This window comes from Marmota monax, unplaced genomic scaffold (genome assembly GCF_021218885.2).
Source record: "Marmota monax isolate L192 unplaced genomic scaffold, Marmota_monax_Labrador192_F-V1.1 WCK01_AAM20220418_F8-fsc01040, whole genome shotgun sequence".
NCBI lineage: Eukaryota > Metazoa > Chordata > Mammalia > Rodentia > Sciuridae > Marmota > Marmota monax.
In genome coordinates this window covers 1-22,052 of record NW_026694033.1, presented here as the reverse complement: position 1 = coordinate 22,052, position 22,052 = coordinate 1, and the positions used below count along the sequence as shown (strand labels likewise).

The 22,052-nt window shown below is 34.9% G+C and overlaps 1 protein-coding gene across 1 annotated transcript in view; it reads left to right on the top strand.

Annotated features, from left to right (window-relative positions):
- The window catches only part of LOC124106465 (contactin-associated protein-like 3), a gene marked incomplete at both ends in the record, with an annotated part of 93,931 nt that extends 82,436 nt beyond the window's left edge, over positions 1 to 11,495 (top strand). The window contains 4 exon segments of the mRNA XM_046464071.1: positions 8,244 to 8,483; positions 9,046 to 9,276; positions 10,553 to 10,686; positions 11,408 to 11,495. Of these exon segments, the coding sequence (XP_046320027.1) occupies positions 8,244 to 8,483; positions 9,046 to 9,276; positions 10,553 to 10,686; positions 11,408 to 11,495 (693 nt within the window).
- Between the last annotated feature and the right edge of the window lie 10,557 nt (positions 11,496 to 22,052).

Here is a 22,052-nt window from a genome sequence, read left to right as displayed (position 1 = left end):
CTTCACAGCTTTAGTACTGAGAGCTCTTCAAAAAAAGAAGTTCACATATATAATTAGAGATTTTCAGCTACATAACCTTTCAAGACATATCATTTAAATTATTTAAATTATTATTTAAATTATTTAAAAATGATCATGGAGGCCCGGGTTGTGGCTCAGTGGTAGAGTGCTTGCCTAGCATGCATGAGGCACTGGGTTTGATTCCCGGAACCACATAAAAATAAACAAATAAAATAAAGTTATTGTGTCCATCTACAAACAAACAAACAACAATAAATAAATAGATATGATCATGGATCTTTATTTCATGCTTTATAAAGGAAAAATGTAAACATCTTTTTAAATGTAACCTGAAGAGCTGAGGTTGTGGCTCAGCAGTAGAGCGCTGGCGCAGCACATGCGGGGGCCCTGGGTTTCATCCTCAGCACCACATAAAAAAATAAACAAACAAAATAAAGGTATTTGTCCATCTATAACTAAAAAAAATAAATGTAACCTGAAGAAGTGTTTTTAGAATATTTACTAACTTCAACTTTTAAAAATATATTTATATTAGTGGTTTATTCAGTACTGCTTAATAATTCTCAACAATTGGTCACAATTATGTTTTCAAAATTGCATTTGTTTAGAGAACATTTTTTCTTTTTTGTTTTTATTTTATTTTTTAAAATTTATATATTCTAATTTGTTATACATTACAGCAGGATGCATATCAATCCATAGTGCACATATATTGCACAGTTTTTCATTTCTCTGGTTGTACACAAAGTAGAGTCATACTATTTGTGTCTTCATACGTGTACTTAGGGTAATGATGTCCATCTCATTCCACCATCTTTCCTACCCCCATGCCCCCTCCCTTCTCCTTCCCCTTTTCCCTCTCCAAAGTTCCTCCATGCTTCCCATGCTCCCCCTCACCCCACTTATGTATCGGCATCCACATATCAGAGAAAACATTTGGCCTTTGGTTTTTTGGGATTGGCTTACTTCACTTAGCATAATGTTCTCTAACTCTATCCATATACCTGCAAATACCATGATTTTATTCTGTTTTAATGCTGAGTAATATTTCACTGTGTATACATACCTCAGTTTCTTTATCCATTCATCTACCGAAGGGCATCTAGGTTCATTCCACGATTTAGCTATTTTGAATTGTGCTGCTATATATATTGATGTGATTGCATCACTGAAGTATGCTGTTTTTAAGTCTTTGGCTATAAACCAAGGAGTGGGATAGCTGGGTCAAATGGTGGTTCTATCTCAAGTTTGCCAAGGAATCTCCATATTGCTTTGCAGATTGGTTGCACTGATTTGCAGTCCTACCACCAATGTATGATTGTTCCTTTCCCCCCACATCCTCTAGCGGCCATTCTGACTGGAGTGAGATAAAATCTTAGAGTAGTTTTCATTTGCATTCTTCAATTGCTAGAGATATTGAACATTTTTCCATAAATTCGTTAATCATCTTCTGAGAAGTGTCTGTTCAGTTCCTTAGCCCATTTATTGATTGGGTTGTTGTTGTTGTTATTATTATTATTATTATTATTATTATTATTATTATTATTGATGTTAAGTTTTTTTGAGTTCTTTATATGTACCCTAGAAATTAGTGCTCTATCTGATGTGCATGTGGTAAAAATTTGCTCCCATTCTGTAAGCTGTCTCTTCACCTCACTGTGTCTTTTGCTGTAAAGAAACTTTTCAGTTTGAATCCCTCCCATTTATTAATTCTTGATTTTATTTCTTGCACTAAAGGAGTCTTGTTAAGATAGTTTAGGCCTAATCTGACATGATGAAGATTTGGGCCTACTTTTTCTTCATTAGGTACAGGGTCTCTGGTCTAATTCCTAGGTCCTTGATCAGCTTTGAGTTATGTGCGTGGTGAGAGATAGGGGCTTAATTCATTATGATGCATATGGATTTCCAGTTTTCCCAGCACCATTTGTTGAAGAGGCTATCTTTTTTCCAATATGTGTTTTTGGCACCTTTGTCTAGTATGAGGTAACTGTATTTAGGTGGTTGTCTCTGTGTCCTCTATTCTGTACCATTAGTCTACAAGTCTATTTTGGTGCCAATAACATGTTGTTTTTGTTACTACAGCTTTGTAGTATAGTTTAAGGTGTGGCATGATGCAATCTGATTCATTCTTCTTGCTAAGGATTGCTTTGGCTATTCTAGGTCTCTTATTTTTCCAGATGAGTTTTATGACTGCTTTTTCTATTTCTATGAGGAATGTCATTGGGATTTTGATTGGAATTGCATTAAATCTGTATAGTGCTTTTGGTAGTATGGTTATTTTGACAATATTAATTCTGCCTATTCAAGAACAAGGAGGATCTTTCCATCTTCTTAGGTCGTCTTTAATTTCTTTCTTGAGTATTCTATAGTTTTCATTGTAGAGGTCTTTCACCTCTTCCGTTCAGTTGATTCCCAAGTTTTTTATTTTATTTTTTGAAGTTATTGTAAATGGGGTAGTTCTCTTAGTTTCTCTTTCAGAGGATTTGTCACTGATGTATAGAAATGCCTTTGATTTATGGGTGTTGATTTTATATCCTGCTACTTCATTGAATTCATTTATTGGTTCTGGATGTTTTCTGGTGGAATTTTTTGGATCCTCTAGGTATGGAATCATGTCATCAGCAAATAGTGATAGTTTGAATTCTTTCCTATGCATATCTCTTTAATTTCTTTCATCTGTCTCATTGCCTATGGCTAGAGTTTCAAGAACTAAATAGAAGTGGTAAAAGATTATATATCCCACATTTTCATTATCCATTTATCTATTGAGGGACACCTAGGTTTGTTCCATAGTCTAGCTATTGTGAATTGAGCTGCTGTAAAAATTGATGTGTGTGCGTCACTATAGTATGCTGATTTTAAGTCTTTTGGGTATAAAACAATGAGTAGGATAGCTGGGTCAAATGGTAGTTCTATTCCCAGTTTTCTGAGGAATCTCCATACTGCTTTCCATAGTAGTTGCACCAATTTGCAGTCCCACCAGCAAAATTATGGCATCTGCCAGTAAATGGTTGGAGGTGGAGAATATTCTAAGTGAAATAAGCCAATCCAACAAAACCAAAGGCCGAATGTTTTCTCTAATAGGCAAATGCTAATTCACAATATGGTGCGGGGCACTAGGGAAGAAGAGCGTTTCCTTAGATTAGGTAGAGGGAAGTGATGGGAGGGGAGGGAAGAGGATGTGGGGATAGGAAAAATAGTAGAATGAAACAGACATTATTGCTGTATGTATATATGTGACTACATGACCAATATTGATTCTGCAACATGTACACTCAGAAAAGTGAGAAATTATATCCCATCTATGTATGATATATCAAAGTATATAAATGCATTCTACTGTCATTTATAACTAATTAAAACAAAGAAATTAGGAAAAAAAGAAGTGGTGATGGAGGGCATCCCTGTCTTGTTCCAGTTTTTCGACGGAATGTTTTCAATTTTTCTCCATTTAGAAAGATGTTAGCCTTGGGCTTAGCATAGATAGCTTTTATAATGTTGAGATATGGTTCCTATTATCCCTAGTTTTTCTAGTTTTGAACATGAAGGGGTGCTGTATTTGTAGAATGCTTTTTCTGCATCTATTGAGATGATCATATGGTACTTATCTTTAAGTCTATTGATGTGACCAATTACATTTACTGATTTCTATATGTTGAACCAACCTGGGGTGAACCCCACTGGATTGTGGTACACTATCATTTTAATATGTTTTTGTATTAGATTTGCCAGAATTTTTATTGAGAATTTTTGCATCTATGTTCATTAGAGATAATGGTCTGAAGTTTTCTTTCTTTGATGTGTCTTTGCCTGGTTTTGGAATCAGAGTAATATTGGCCTCATAGAATGAGTTTGGAATTTTTTTCCTTTTTTTCTCTTTAATGGAATAATTTTAGGAGTATTGGTATTAGTTCTTCTTTGAAGGTCTTATAGAGCTTAGCTATGTATCCATCTGGCCCTGGGTTTCTCTTGGTTGGTAGGCTTATGATGGCATCTTCTATTTCATTGCTTGAAATTGATCTGTTTAACTTGTATATATCATCCTGATTCAGTTTGGGCAAATCACATGACTCTAGAAATTTGTCGATGCCGTCAATATTTTCTATTTTATTGAAGTACAAATTTTCAAAAGAATTACTAATTATCTTCTGTATTTCTGTAGTGTCCATCATGATATTTCCTTTTTCATCATGGATGTTAGTTATTTGAGTTTTCTCTCTCATTCTCTTCGTTAGCACAGCTAAGGGTTTATCAATTTTATTTATTTTTTTCAAAGAACTAACTTTTTGTTTTGTCAAATATTTTAATTGTTTCTTTTGTTTCAGTTTCATTGATTTCAGCTCTGATTTTAATTATTTCCTGCTTCTACTTTTTTGGTTTGTTCTTCTTTTTCTAGGGTTTTGAGATGTAATGTTAAATCATTTGTTTGTTGACTTTTTTTTCTTTTAAGGAATGAACTCCATGCAATAACTTTCCTCTTAGTACTGCCTTCATAGTGTCCTAGATATTTCAGTATGTTGTATCAGTATTCTCATTTACCTCTAAGAACTTTTTAATCTCTTCTTTAATGCCTTCTGCAATCCATTGTTCATTCAATAGCATATTTAGTCTCCAGGTGTTAGAGTAGCTCCTAGTTTTTATTTTATCATTGATTTCTAATTTTATTCCATTGTGATCTCATAGAATATAGAGTAGTATCTCTGTTTTTTGGATTTGCTAAGAGTTACTTTGTGGCATAATATATGGTCTATTTTAGAGAAGGATCCATGTGTTGCTGAGAAGAAAGTGTATTTCACTCATTGATGGATGAAATATCTATATATGTCTGGTAAGTCTAATTGATTGTATTATTGAGTTCTGTAGTTTCTTGGTTTAACTTTTGTTTGGAAGGTCTGTCCAATGGTGAAAGAGGTGTGTTAAACTCACCCAGTATTATTGTGTTGTGGTCTATTTGACTCTTGAAATTGAGAAGAGTTTGTTTGATGAACATAGATGTTCCATTGTTTGCAGCATATAGATTTATAATTGTTATGTCTTGTTAATGTATGGTTCCCTTAAGCAGTATATAATATCCTTCTTTATTCCTTTTGATTAACTTTGGCTTGAAGTTTACTTTATTTGATATGAGGATGGAAACCCCTGTTTCTTACTGCAGTCCATGTGAGGGATATCTTTTTCCCAATCTTTCACCTTCCATCTGTGGATGTCTTTTCCTAAGAGAGGAGTCTTTTGAAGGCAGCATATTGTTGGGTCTATTTTAAATCAAATCTGCCTGCCTGTCTTTTGATTGATGAGCTTAGGCCATTAACATTCAGGTTTATTATTGAGACATGATTTATATTTCTAGTCACTTTTGTTTATTTTTACTATATAACTTGACTTGGTTTTTCCTTTGATTGGTTTTTCTTTTAGTGTAAAACCTACCATTGCTTATTTTCATTGTTGATTTTGTTTCCTTCTCATGAAATATCTTGCTGAGGATGTTCTGTAGTGCAGGCTTTCTAGTTGTAAATTTTTTAAAATTTTGTTTATCATAGAAGGTTTTTGTTTCGTCATCACATCTAAAGCTTAATTTTGCTGATATAATATTCTTGGTTTCTTTCAGAGCTTGGCATATGTTTTTCTAGGATCTTCTAGTTTTCAGGATCTGGGTTGGAAAATCTGCAGATAGCCTAATTGGTTTCCCCCTATATGTAATCTGATTCCTTTCTCTTATAGCTTTTAAAATTCTCCCATTCTGTATGCTAGGTGTTTTCATTATAATGTGCCTTGGTGTGGATCTGTTATGATTTTGTACATTTGGTGTCCTATAAGTCTCTTGTATTTGATTTTCCAATTCATCCTTCATATTTGGAAAATTTTCTGGTTTTATTGAATAGATTGTTCATTTCTTTGGTTTGTAACTCTATGCCTTCCTCTATCCCAATAATTCTTAAATTTGGTCTTTTTATGTTATCTCATAATTCTTGAATGTTCTGCTTATGGTTTCATTTTGTGGTCAACATTATTTCAAGATTATATGTTTTCTCTTTATTGTCTGAGGTTTTGTCTTCCAAATGATCTAACCTGTTGGTGATGCTTTCCATTGTGTTTTTAATTTGGTTTATTCTTTCCTTCATTTCAAGGACTTCTGTTGTTTTTTTTTTTTTGCCCCCTCAGAACCTCCATCTCCTTTTTGAAGGAATCTTTTGTTTCCTATATTGGCTTATGTAACTCTTTATTGTAATTATATTTTGCTGCCTGTATTTGCTCTCTTATATCATCCTTTAATGCACAGAACATTTTAATTATGTATATCCTGAACTCCTTCTCTGTCATTTCTTCTGCTGTGCTGGCCATGGATTCTAGTAATATAGTATCTTGGTTTGTTTAGGGCACTTCATTCCCTTGTTTTCTCATGTTGTTTGTATGTCTTCCCTTGTAGCACTGCAGATCCAAGGTGTTACAGTTTTTACCCTATAGGCATATAGTGTCCCTGCAGGGTTCCAATACCTCTCTTTTAAGGGGGAGAACAATATTAACAGATCCCAATACAAACAATATACAACCTTGAACCAAATAACCACTATTAAGACATTTGTGGGGTTGTCACAATATGCAGAAATGTTGAGTTTAATTATTATCTACAATATAAACAGTAGGTTTGCAAAAGGGTCTACAGTTTCGGATGGTGAACAAAGAGAACAGGGGTGTGGTATAGGATGAGATGTTAAGGAGGTAGGAGGTAAGGATATAAAGACTTATTAGATCTTAGGAAGCTTGAAAAAGGAATCTAGTTGGCTAGTAGCAGGAGAAAAGAGAGAAAGTAATTTTGATGAGACTAGTAAGTGAGAAGACAATGGAATAAAAAAACAAATAACCATAAAAATTAAGAAAAATAAAAATGTAGAAATAGGAGATAAAATAATATGCAACACAACTGTCATATACTACACAGACATTCCAGTCCTCAATAGCCTAATCCATGAAAAATACTTGGTTTCACAAATGTTGGGGATGTGGGGGTGGGAGAAGAGAGAGAGAGAGAGAGAGAGAGAGAGAGAGAGAGAGAGAGAGAGAGAGAGAAAGGGGAAAAAAGAGAAAAGAAAAAATCTCAAAGGAAAATACAAGGATTGTTTTTGTTGGAGTTCAGTATCTTTCCTGCTTCCCTACTCATCCAGTAGTTGGGATTGTCTGTTGTTTGCTGGTATCTCCACCCTTAGGCTAATGAAGATTATTAGGGTAGGAGGGTTGGTCTTGGGGATGGAGCTCCTGGAAGTGGCATATAGTAGTTGCATGTCCCCAGTGGGAGACAGCATCTTAAGTATCTCCTTTGGGGCCTACTCATGTGATGTAGGTGCCTGGTCTTATCTCCTTATATCACCTATAGACCATAGCCCTCACAATTCCTGGTATCTAATGTAGTCTCTAAACTGTATCTCACTCACCCCCTCCCTTTCTACTTCCCAATCAGGAACCTCTCTCTCCAGAGATCTTATGGACTGTGCTATGGGGGCTGCGTACCTGTCCTAGAGAGCTGTTTTGTATTGGGCAGTTCAGGGCCAGGCTTGCGAGCTTGCCACATAGCCGCAAGCACTGTGCCCTGTTAGTGGCTGCAGGGGAGGAAGGAGTTGGGGACTATAGGTACTTTGACATTGCTTCTAGGACCCAGCCGGTTTGCCAGCTGGGAGTTGCCCCAACTAAAGATGGTGACAAAGGTGTCCCAAGGGCTGGACAGTGGCATTGGGTGTCGTGTTCAGAGATGCAGCTCGGTGGTGTACAGTGTTGTGGCTGGTGGCTGTCTTCAGACCCTGTTTGGTGTCCCCAGGTGCAGGCTATTGCAAGTAAGGGACTATGGCAGTGGTTACAGTGTCCCAAGATGGAGGCGACAGGGGAGCCTCATGGGATTGCACAGAGGAATGGTGACCAGAGGTCCTGCGCATAGGCAGCCACAACCAGGATCCTGTGTGGGTTTGCAGCAAGGGACCTGTGCATTAATGTTCTGGCACAGCTGTTGGGGGTCCTCTAATAACTCACAGAAAAACAGTATTCCCCACTACTTGAATCCAGGTCACAGAGCAACACAGAATGCAGCCTTCCTCTAGCCCACAATCTTGGGTCTCCATAGAGAACATTTTTAAGGGTCCTGGTTTTTGATCTTGTCCACAAGGCCTCAGGTGGAGTGTTGACTTGCCAATAGTACAGGAGGAACTGTGCTGCCATTTGCAGTGTTTCCCTTGCAGGTGGAACGGCCAGCAGGCAGAGGGGCTTTCTGGGGTGCATTCGGTTTCTGCAGTTGAACGGGATGGCTCTGGACCTGGAGGGAAGAGCCAAGGTGACTCCAGGAGTGGAGGCAGGGTGTGCAGGACACTGCAGCAGCTATGCACACTTGTGTCACAATGGGGGCATATGTCAAGAACAGCACAGAGGAGTGGCTTGCGACTGTACATCCTCTGCCTATGAGGGCCCATTCTGCTCACATGGTAAGTGGCCAAGAAGGAGGCTTCAAGTACAACATGAAGAATGTTCTGGCATATGATGCTACAAAGAAAGGACAAAGCAACTCTATGATGATTTGAAATAGAATTTCTGTCCCAAATCCTCTGTGTAATTCAGGAAGAGATAGGAATCTGTTTTGAGAAGCCATTACTGGCTACTTCTGTTAGCTCTGGTAGCAGTCATTTCTGGATTGCCGTAGTGAAATGCCCCATGAAGAGGAAAAACCTCTGAATTATATGTTTAGACTAGAGATTTAATTTTATGTAAATCTAAGATGAAATATTTTGAAGGCAACAGTGAAATATTTATCATTACAAAATCAAGTTATAAAAATAATGGAGAATGAGTATGTGTAATATTTTATTAGATAAATAATAGTATATATACATTTTTAACCTTAAAATTGTAAAAGTAAAATGAAACAGTAAAAATGCCATTATTATTTTCTCTCTTGGGATAGTGAGGGATTAGGTTTTTTTAAAAAATGTGCATAAAGCAAGTATTATTGCACTTAAGTATTACTAACAAAACAAAAATTTTGTCCAGAGATTTCTGCCTATTTTGGAGCTGGTTCCTCCATAATCTACAGTTTTCAAGAGCATCACAATTACACCTTCAATGGGAACTCCAGCTCCTTAGCAGCTTTATTTCATGAGGAGCTAACACTAACCAGGGAAATAGTCACCTTGAGCTTCCGAACCACGGGGACTCCCAGCCTGCTGCTGTTTGTAGGCTCTGTCTATGAGGAGTACCTTTCAGTTATCCTTGCCTCCAATGGTGAGTATGAGAACCAACCCACTTGAATCAAATGTATGAAATATGATATGTCAAGAGCTTTGTAATGTTTTGAACAACCAATAATAAATAAATAAATAAATAAATAAGAAACTGAGTAAGAAAAATGTGACCATAAAGCCACAGGACCTTTCGGTGATCCAGTCACAAACCAGGCTTTACTACAGTTGCTTTATTTTTCATTATAACCCCAAATATTTACAGCAAAAGTTAACATTTCAACGATTCAATTAAGATGCCTTTCTCCCATAAACGTTTGATTATTTTATGGGTTTGGTGTGAAACTGTGCTTCCTGTGATTCCCTGGGGGGGGCCTATGCTTCTATGTATGAAATATATAATTGAATTTTGTAGTTCTCTTTGAAATATCTTGTTTAATACATGGAAAATATTTCTAGTTCCCTCTAAGAAAAAAAAATAAAGAAATATTTAAACCATAGAAAAGACAATATCCATAAGCATCCAATAAATATGATGGTTCTTTATCTATTAGTAGTTGAGAAATCACTAGTGTCATGCGTATATGAAAAAGTTGAGTGACCCACCCAACTGAAGCCTGCTAAGGCTTTTTCAGGAGTACACAGTTGGAGAACAAACAATCTTAAACTGGTTTCTATGGATATGCAAAAACCATATGAGAATTATAAGTATTAAGAGAATTATTGAGCTCCATCTGTGAAGAAGTACAGTATGTGGAATGAGAGATTTGGATACTGCAAAAAACAATATATTTCTATTTTTCTCTATTTCTTTGTTATGGCACAAACTTTAGGGGGAAAAATCCTGATCGTGTAAGGAAAAAAATTAATTATGCAAATGTCAACAATACATTAAATTGCAGTGAATTCAGATTAAAAGAAGTTAAAGAACCTGAACATTAATGCAGTATTGCTTGAGGTTTTACCATTTAATAATATGACTATCACATTAATAATTGACTTAGAGCCTGGTTCAGAGTTTTCATATGCTCAACTTACACTTTTTCATTTAGTTAAGGAAAATTGAGGATGTTGGAAAGGAGACTGTTCATTATAATCCATTTGATATTAACTTTTAAAATAGTAACTAAATTTAGAATGTGGCCCTAAAATAGCTCATAAACGATCAATTTTCCAGGAGAAGTATATATTGTTCCACCCAAAAATATGCTCCATAGATTCAAATTATATTTAGAAAATTTAATGTGATTTAGAACCTGCGTGGGCAATTTTTGTAAAGTTTTGTTTTAGTTAAAACTGTCTTTTTTTTTTGTCTTCAGGAAGTTTGCAGATCAGGTATAAGCTAGACAGACACAGAGAGCCAGATGTTTTTAACTTTGATTTTAAAAACCTGGCTGATGGGCAACTTCACAATGTGAAGATTAACAGAGAAGCTGCAGTGGTCTTTGTAGAGGTAAGATAATAAATCTAACAATGGCATCAATAATTAAAATAGTGGCTCTCAGAATGTATGAGTTAAAGCAAAAATTTGATAATACATCTTAATAACAGAAATACCCATTTAGCACTATTATTCTCTAAGTCTTGTTAGGACAGACATGTAATCAAAGTGTTTTGTTTAGCAATGAGATTATCAAAGCTGTTGTTAGTAAGTACTAACAGTTTTAAAAGCAAAGCTGTCCTCAGATGTTTTACTTGACTTGATAGAGAAATATCTAATATATGATAGTGAAAGTTGACAAACCCATTCCCACTTTATACAAAAGAATAAATGCTACAGCAATTTAAACACAAGGAAAAGGTCAAGATCTTGCTTAAAATAAGAATCTATTTTTGAAAAAGCACCAGAGTAAATTAAACTTTGAGATTTAAAATAGCTTATTGCATTTCCTACGGATTATACCATTTATGGATACTTATACCATGAATAAAAATAAAGGGAAAAGGGTGAGACAGTGAGGACAAGTGGAATTTAATGTATTACTGAAATTGTTCAAGAAAGGGTTTCTCCATTCTAGATAATCTATTGTTTGAAGTTGGTTTCTTTCATCTTTCTGATAGCACTAATGTATCACTTATCTTTGTCATTTTTCTTGGCCTGCCCTTGATTCCCATCCTCTTATCATCCAAATTGCTCACATTTCCATGTCTACTTCTTGTGGACTGTTTAATAGGTTAACCAGAATGCAAGGAGAAGAGCCACTCTGTCATCAGGGATGGAATTCAATGCTGTCATATCTCTTGTGTTGGGGATGATTTTAGGTAAGTGAAAGAGTGTCTCCCCACAAGAAATGGCTCATAACCACGGAATTGCAAATGCAGGAAGCTTTTGTCAAGCTGAAAGAGGCTTCTTGTCATGTTGGTAATTTTCAGTGAGTGCTAATCAAGGTAGAAACCATATTCTTATCTGAGTGCACCTGTAATCCTAAGTGCTGCCTGCCAGGAGCTGCAGCCTTCCTTGAAAAGCTCTCCCACTAACCTCCCCTCACTTGGCAATTGGCATAACCCTTAAAAACTTGGTAATTTTCTAACTCAAAAAAGCCAAAATCAAAGCAGATATTAAGTTCACAAGTTACATTTAGAAACTTAATACACACTTTCAGCGAAGAATTCACAAGCCAAATAAGAAATTATTTAATGATAAAACTAGACAAGATTAAGAGAAGAAGACAATTGTGAGTTGCAATGAGATGTGTCACTTACTCTCAGCCACTCTTGTAAAATCACAGCCTAAATATCTCACAGACATTTTTCTGCCCCTAGTTATTTTCCATAAAATCATCAAAATAAAAGTGTACTTTACTAATTAGGCATCAAATTCTTTGTGTCTTTATTTTTCCTTTTTCAACATGAATTAAATAGAAATAAAAGTCAAATTTTAAATTATTTTAAAGAAAGCATTATGAATCCCAGTGCTCTCCAGGGTGTTCCCATACATGTTAAAAACAAATGTGTGAAGTTTAGATGGTGCAGCCTAACTGACAGCTCTATGCTGGTCACATGGCATTAAAGATAAGATTAAGAGTTCCGGGTGTGGCTCAGTGGTAGAGCAGTTGCCTAGCATGATGGGCAATGCCCTGGGTTTCATCCCCTTCACCACACACACACACACACACACACACACACACACACACACACACAGAGGGCACATTGGGTTTCTTGAGGAGGGTATTTGAATTCTTTGCTGAAAGTGTATAGTAAGTTTCTAAATGGAATTGATAGGGAAATTTCAGCTTAAAGGGGTGATTCTGCATTGTCATCAAAATTTCAATAAAGAATCTAGCTAGTCCTGGAGGAGAAACAGCTTGTACTATTGGTCCTTTCACATGATTTGTTACTCTAGCCCTGGTTCTCATACATGGAAATCTGATTGAACCAGTTAAAACAGAAACAAAAATAATGATGGTTGCTTCACATTCTGTGTTAGGAGATGCTCATTACTGTTGCAGTCTGGTATAGAAGTGCTGCTAGTTATTTTCCTAGTCTCTAGCAAACTGGCTGTATTTCCTAGGCATTTCTGGATATCTGTGTTTTCATGATATTAGTAGTTTTTTATTCTATAGTATAGGAAACCAGAAGGAATTGGAAAAACAGATGAAAGAAACTGCTCCAACTGTCAGCCATGGAATAACAGAATACAGTTAGAGAAGGCTGTGAGATTCCAAAAAGTTCAAAGGCAGTGTTGAGTTTTAGGAACCAGTGGTTGCTACCCAGTTCTCAGCCATCAGCTGAACTATAATTATTTTTAACATTCTGATGAATGCTGAGATAATAATCAAGGAGTACAAAGCCTCAGATTTTTGTAAGGTCTTTTCTAAGAGCTGAATACTATACATTTCAATGTCACTGGGAGGCTGGATCTTGAATGTTCTCAATACAGTAAAATGTTTGAGGTGATGGATAGGTTGGTTGGCTTAATTTGGTTATTTCACATTGTAACAAAAAAAAATCACAGCATCATCATTTTGTATCTTAAAAACACATATAGCTATAATTTATCAATGTGCATATTTTTAAAAACATACAAGTAGAAAAGACTTTGCTTTCTCTTTAAAAATTTGCTATTGAGCTCTACCCTCTGTCCTGGCTGGTGGTGACTAAGTTTGAGAGAAATGAGAAATTGTTCCCACACGTGGTACACCGATCCCAAGCTGTACTTTGGTAGAGTAGATGCAGTCTATGAGTGCAGAGGTGGTTCCTCTCTGCCCTCAGTGAACCAATTCCTCTTTATTCCCAGATCAGATGTCTTTACTTTTTTCAAGCCACCAAGACAGAGTCAGTCGATAAGCAAAACAAACATAAACACACAAACAATTAACTTCCTGCCCTTAGTGTCTTCAGTGCCTGGAAGGAAAAATGAGTTATGTTCAGAAATGTCCATAGGAAGTTGTCTTCCATAAATGAAATTGGCAAAGGAGTAGTTTTAAATAGAATTTAGTCTTAGATTTAATGTGGGTAAAGAAAGATGCAGTAGGGCTGGGACTGGTAGCACACAGTTGCCTGGCATGTGTGAGGCGCTGGGTTTGTTTCTTAGCACCATACATAAATACATAAATAAAATAAAATCAACAACTAAAAAAATATTTAAAAAAGAAAGATGCAATAAATTATGGAAATTGATTAAAGTGAAGCATATTTTATGAATGGTGTTCATATTAGTTAAAAAGTAGAATAATAAATTGTATTGCATAAATTTTTATTTTCCTACTAATTAATATGTAGAGGACAGTGGCATTAAACCAAAAATGTTTATTTAAGAGTGATGTAGTCAAAACAATGTCATTTCAGATTGTAAAAATTAAAGTTGAAATTTGACAATGAAGCTTATAGACTGAAGCAATTGGTCTAATAAAATAATAAGTATTTCATTTCATCTCTACCTAGAGGCATGCATCTTGAATTAAAGGCTAGTACAAATTTTCATGTTTTAGATAACTGTATTTCAAGATGGCTTCTGTTCCAAGTTGCTGCTTTTCAGTTAACAAGCTAAGGATGAACACAATTTTGTTCTCATATTTGGAGACAGCAATTTGGGTTTCATTTCATTAGCTTAAAATGAAATAGAACAATAGGTAGACTCAACAGAGATCCATTCATTTTACAAGAAGTTGTCCTAAATTATGACAAGTTATTCATTACTTATTGTTAAAATTTTTAAATTGACAAAAATTATATATGTGAATCAGGTAAAAAAATGGTGTTTTAAAATTCGTATACATTGTGGAACGGCTAAATTGTACTTATCAACATATGCATCAACTCATATACTTATCACTTTTTGTATGGAAAACACTTAAAATAGACTCTGAGATGTTATTTTATATCCTTTACCAACATCTCCCCAACTCCTGTTCCCACCAACCCCAGTAACCACCATACCATTCTGTTCTCTGTTCTGAGTTCAACTTTTACATTTCACATATAGATAATGAGGTCACCAAGTACTTTTAATTCTGTGCCTGGTGTATTTCACTTAATTCAATGGCCTTCCTGATTCATCCATGTAGTTGCAAAGAACAGAATTTCCTGGAAGTCCATGTGTTATTTTTTTTCCTTCCTCTTGAGTTGAGTTCCTAATGTGTCTGAGGTGTCAGCCCCGCTATCAGATGCACAGGTTGTAAGTATTTTCTCCAATTCTGTAGATTGACTCTTTACTGTGCTGCTTCCTTTACTGTGTAGAAGCTTTTTGGTTGCTGTAACTATATATTTTTACTTTTGATACCTATCCTTTTTAGGTCATATCCAGAATCAGTGCCCAGAATGTCATCAAGAAGCATTTTCCATATTTCTTCATATATTAGTTTTATAGTTCTAGACTGAATGTTGAACTATGCAATCCATTTTGAGTTGATTTTTTAAATGATGTGACATAAGAGTCTAGTGTCATTCTTCTGCCTATGGATATCTAGTTTTCCTAACACCATTTGTTGTACAGACTTTTTCCCATTGTGTATTCTGGGAATCTTTGTCAAAAATAAGTTAGCTAAAAGTACGTAGTTCTGGGTTCTCTGTTCTGTTCGATTGGTCTGTATGTCTGTTTTTATCCCAGCACCATGCTATTGATTACTATACTTTTGTGGTATATTTTAAAATCAGGTAGTGTGATGCTCCCAGGTTTATTCTACTTGCTTAAGATTCCTTTGTTAATTCAGGATCTTTAATGATTCTGTATAAATTTTAGGATTCTTTTCTATTTCTATAAAAAATATCATTGGAATTTTTATACAGATTATTAATCTTTATACAAAATTAGACATTTTGGCAATATTAATTCTTTGAATGCAGAAATATCAATCCAGGAATATCTTCTTCATTTTCTTTCAGCAATGTTTTATGATTTTCAGTGTATAAATCATTTGCCTCCTTAGTTAAATTTATTTATAATAATTTAATTATTTTTAAATGTTGTAAATGGAATTTTAAAAATTCTTCTTTGAATAATTTATTTTGTGCAGAAAATCTACTGATGTTTGCATGTTGATATTGTATCCTATAACTTTGTTGAGTTTGTTTACCCATTCTAGCAGATTTTTGGTGAGTCTGTAGGATGGTGAAAATATAAAATCATGTCATCTGCAAACAGGAACAGTTTATTTGCTTTCCAATTTGGTTGCTTTTTGCTTTATTTTGAGGTTTCTTATTTGTTGTTTTGTTTTGTTGTCTTGTTTCTTTTTGTTCATTTTTTTTCTGGGAGTATTTTTGATGTTGTTGTTATTGTTGTGACATTTGTTTTGTTTTTCTTATACTGGGGTTTAAACCTAGAGGTGCTTTATGACTAAACTGCATCCCAAGACCTTTTTATTTTTTATTTTGAGACATAGTCTCAAAATCTTTTGATTTTACCTTGAAAAGTTCCCATTGGCATTTCTTATAAGTCAGTTCTTGAACTTGCAGTCCTCTTACCTCAACCCCCCAAGTAGCTGGGATTACAGGTGCCCACCTCAATTTGATGCTTTTGATTTCCTTCTCTTACCTAATTCTCTGGTTAGATTTCCACTACTTTGTTGAATAGAAATGGAAAGAGTGAGCAGTTCTCTTGTTTCCTATTTTAGAGGACAGCTTTTAACTTTCCACTGTTGAGTGTAATTTAACTTGTACCTTTATCACATATGACTGTGATATGCTTTGGTTCCTTTTGCTTTGTGATTTCTGTAAGGCTTACATAAAACATAGTGATAAGGAATTTATTTTAGGCTGATAGCATCTTGATAATGTAAGGAAAACAATATTTTTACTTTATCTCCCCCCATAGTTTGTTTTTATGTCACAATTACATATTTTTTGTTGTATATCCCTTAACAAATTATTGTCACTGTCATTATTTTAACTGTTTTATGTTTTAAGCTTCATACCAATGATACAGGTGATTTATATATCACCACTACAGTATTTCTAATTTGTGTACTTACTTTTACCATTGAGTTTTATACTTTCATATGCTTTCATGTTATTGATTATCAGTTTTTGCTTTCATCTTGAAAAAAAGTCCCTTTGGCATCTCTTGTAAATCAGGTCTGGTGGTATTGAACTGCCTCAATTGTTGTCTGGGTAAATCTTTCTCTTTCATTTCTGAGTGATGGCTTTTAGGGTAAAGTATTCTTGTTTGGCAGTTTTTTCTTTGAGCGTTTTGAATAACTCATCCATTCTCTGTGCCGTTTCTGCTGAAAAATCTGCTGCTAACCTTAATGGAACTTGCTTATATGTGATATGCTTTTCTTCTCTTGAGATTTTCAAGATTCCCTTTCTCTCTGGTTTTTGGCAGTTTAATCATAGCATGTCTTTGTACAGGCTTGTTTGGATTTGAGTCTGCTTGGAGACCTTTTACCTTCCTGTACCTGGATATTTTTATCTTTCTCCAGATTTGGAAACCATTATTTCCTTAAATAAATTTTCTGGCCCTTTGTCTCTTTCTTCTCCATTTTGAGCTCCTATAACTTGGATATTTGTGCTATTTCATAAATTCTAAAAGCTTTCTTCATCCCTTTTCATTTTTTTCTATTTTCAAATAACCTGTCTTCATGTTTACAGATTTTTGCTTCTTGATCCCTAATATACCCTTATATTTCATTAGGCATTTGAATGCCTAGCACAAAGACACACACTGTACCTGCCTCCACAGGGTTTGCATATAATAGAGAATATAGATATAAATAGCATCCATGTCCAGCTGGGCATGGTGCCACACACCTGTAATCCCAACAGCTCAGGAGGCTGAGGCAGGAGGATTGCAAGTTCAAAGCCAGCTTTAGCAACTTAATGAGGTCTTAAGCAACTTAATGAAACCCTGTCTTAAAATAAAAAATAAAAAGTGCTAAGAATGTGGCTCAGTGGTTAAGTACCTCTGGGTTCAATAATCCATGGTACTAAAAAAAATAGCATTCATGTCCAATTTAACTTATTATTTACCCTGATATATCTTGGAAAAAAAGGTAGAGATTCAACTTCCACGATGGGGGATCTAGCCCAATAGGAGAGCACTTGCCTAGCATGCACAAGGTTCTGGATTCCATCCCTAGCACTGAAAATAAAAATGCATTTCTAATTAATGTGCTCTTATAAAAAATATTATACAACATGCTTTAGTAGTATTTACCCCAGGGATTTAAAATTGGCTCAACAGATAAAAATCACCCAATATAATGTACCTTGGTATTAGAATAAAGGACCAAAACCACATTACCACCTCAGTTGGACACACAAAAGTCATCGGAAAAATTCAATATATTTTTGTCATACAAATACTGAACAAACTAAGAATAGAAGGGAAACTTCCTTACCAGGCATGGTGTCACAAACCTGTAATCCCAGCTACTTGGCAGGCTGAGGCAAAAGGATCACAGGTTTTTTTTTTTTTAAATGCTAATCCTACTATCAGTCAACATCTTATCTTGAGTATTTTGACATTAAACATTCTTAGAAAACACTTTTTAAATTTTTTTTAGTTGTCAATAGACCTTTGTTCTATTTATTTATATGTGGGGCTGAGAATCTAACCCAGTTCTCACACATGCTAGGCAAGTGCTCTACCACTGAGCCACAACCCCAGCCCCAAGGATCACAAATGTGAGGCCAGCTTGGGCAATGTAGCAAGACACTGTCTCAAAATAAAATAAAAAACACTGGAAGTGTAGCACTTGATCAAGCATGCACATTGACTCCCCTTTACCCCAAACAAAACAAACAAATTGAAAAGGGGGGGGGAACTTTCTCACATGGTTTAATCCATTTACAAGAAACACATAGCTAATGTGACACTGGACGTTGAAAGATGAAATCACCCTCCTCAGATCAGAAACAAAACAAGGATGTATGTTGTCATGGCTTTTAGTCAAGATTATAGTACAGGTTTAAAATAGGGCTATTAGGCAAGAAAAATAACTTAAGCATCCAGATTAAAAAGAAAAAAAGTAAAACTATATTTAGAGAACATAATCTTATAAGGAATCTACAAAAATAACTATTAGAGCTACTAAAAGTTTCAGCAAGATTTCAGTATTCAAGATCAATACACAAAAGTTCAGTGTATTTCTGTATACTAGCAATGAACAACATGAAATTGGAATGGAGAACCAAATATAAAATCCATTTAAAATAGCCACAAAATGTAGCATTATTTTGTTAGGAATTATTTTAACAAAAGAAGTTCAATCCATATCTACTGAAAATTATGAAATAATGTTTAAAGGCATTATAAAAGATCTTCTTAAATGTAAAGACATCCTGTGTTCAGGAATTGGAAAACAATCTTGCTAAGAAGATACTATTCTACAAATGTAGGTATAGTTTCAACACAATCCATATTAAAACTTAAATGACTTTTTAAGTATAAATTTGCAAGTTATGCTGTTAGCCATATTGAAATTCACTTATATGTGATATGTGTCTTTTCTGGAGGCTTTCATTTTATAACAAAAATTCATATGGAGGACTCAGGATATAACTCAGTGTTACAGCACTTGCCTAACATGTATGAGGCCCTGGGTACAATTTTCAGTACTGCCCATAAAAAAGAAAAGGAAACTAATTCAAATGGAAATGCAAGACTCTGCTAATAGCCAAAAGATCTTATTAAGAAGGTCAGAGTTGGAAGTCTCATTCTTCTTGATTTCAAAACTTAGTAGAAAGACACAGTAATCAAGACTGTTGTAGTTACAAGGATAGGCATATGGATAAATGGAATTGAACTAAGAGCCAAGAATTAACCCATACATTCATGATGAGCTGACTGTTGATGCTGGTGCCAGGACCATTCAATGGGAGAAAGAATATTCTCTTTCACAACGTTGCTGGACCAGTGATACATACACATTTTGGGGAAAAAAAAGATGCTACCTTATACCACATACAGATTAACTCAACATGGGTGATAGATCAAATTATAGGAACTAATACTATAAAACTCTCTGAGCAAAACCTAGTTGTACATATTTGTGAATTAGATAAAGTTTTTCAAAAGCCTTAGATTAGATGATGGTTTCTCAAAAGCAGAAACAAGGAAAGATTAAATTGTACTTGATCAAAATGAAAAATTTCCATAATTCAGAAGACACTATCAAGAAAGTAAAAGAGAACCCATGAAGTGGGGTGGGAGTTGTTTGCAATTCATGTATTCTATAAGGGTTTTTTCTAACATTATATAAAGCCATGACAACATACAACATACAATAAAGAACTCTTTCAACTAAATAATATATGTGGTATACAAAAGGCTCACATGAAAATCTGCTCAATATCATTAGTCATAAAGGAAATACAATTGAAACTACAATGAGATACCATTTCACACTGAATAGGTCAGCTATAACATAAAAAGATAGACAACAAGTGTTACCAAGTGATGTGTGAAAATCATATACATCCCTGATGGGAACAACACAGACTCTATGGAAATAGTTTGACAGATCCTTAAAAAGTTAAATACAGACTTACATATGACCCAGTCATTCTACTCCTGTGTATAGTAAATAGATAATTGACAATTTATGGCCATACAAAAACCATATACACAAATCTTCATGCTATTATATTACTTATAATAGCCAAAAAGTGGGAACAACTTTCATCAACCAAGGAATGGATAAACAAAAATGGTTTATCCTTATAATGGAATATTGTTTACCCATAAAATTAAACAAAGATTAGTATTTGTTACAGCATGGATGAAAACAAAGCAGAGACACCAAACACAAAGGCCACATATCATGATTTATTTTGTAAGAAATATCTAGAATAGGCAAATTCACAGAATCAGAAAGTAGTTTGGGTTTGCCAGGGTCTAGGGAGAGACAGGATGAGGATTACAGAAAATATGCACTGGATTCTTTGGGGGTGAACAAATGATTCTGGCAATAGTAAGGGTGAATTTAATAACCAATTCTATTTCAATAATAAGAAAAAAATTGATTAGAGATGTATTTGCCAAAGCCTTTTATCCTATGCATGCACCCTAGAGAATTAGAACAATGAGCCATAACTGGACATTCGTCCAATTTGAATGAGTTCGTTTAGGAACAGGATGGGATGTAAGAGAAAGAAAAAAGAGAACTGGAAGCACTCAGAAGTTTATGGCCACTGGCATGCAGCTGGGGAGGCTGGATAAGCCAATGTTGCAATTTTGAGTAGCGGTCATGAGTTAAGGACAGCAAACACAAAAAAGAATAATCATGCTGCTTTGACATAAAGAAGGCTGACAAAGATTATCTGCATATTATTACAAGAGCTGTTATTTACTTACAGAAGATTCTTGCAGAAAATTTGTGATGGAATTGCTTACTACAGGGCCACAAACTACCTGATCTCTTCCCACGCATAGGTGAGAGTGTCAGGGATAGTTTGATATGGTGGTAACAGGAAGGGAGATGATTCACTTCTTTCTGACTGAATACCAGAGCTCTCCAAAAGACTAAAAAAAGTCAGTCTGGTAGTCATTTTTTAATTATGGTATTCATTTATAATAAAAAAAGTTCACTCTGTTTTATATGTGTATATATCTAGAATAAATTGCAGATCAACATTTACATTGTCTCATTGCTTCCATTCATTAAAACTTTTTAACATTCATCCATGCTCTCCCATGTGGAAATAATTTATTCATTTTCATTGCTATGTGGACTTTTATTATAAGAATATACCACAATTTATTTATCCATTCTCATGATGATGCACACTTGCATTGCTTCTAGTCATTGGCTGCTAATATCCTGTACTGACTTTACAGTTAAACCTCTTGTCTACAGCAAACCTTTCAGAAGCACTCATTATTCATTGTGGGTAGCAAAGAGCCTTTTGTACACATTTTTAATTATTTGTCTCTTCCTTTTCAAGAGCAGAAATCATCTTACATATTGCAATATATAACTTACATGATAGATTTTGAAGACAAAACTACTCAACACCTGAGACAGTGGAGAATATTTGTGTCCTGAATTCTTGGAAGTTTGCCTGGACTCTCAACACTTCCTACCAGAGAAAATTTTTAAGAGAAAGGAAGATTAAATGAGTCTGTATTCAAAGTGATTGAGAGATTCTTCTCAGAATTGAAGTGGAAGTGAACTTTATGCTCAGCCCTTTAGTCCACCCTTTCCTAAACTTTGCTTTTTTCATGGCCCACTTGAACCATATTCCTGGTTCCCTTCTTACCTAGTCTGAAACTGCATCTGTCTCCCAATTTCCTATGGTTCTACCCATGTTCTCAAGATAGCAACTGAGTGCATGTTTCACCAGGCTGTGTCAATGACTAAATAACACACTAGGTATTCTCCAAAGTTCCTTCCTAACTTTTTCTTTTCCTTTCTTTATGTTTTAATGAGAAGAAATTTT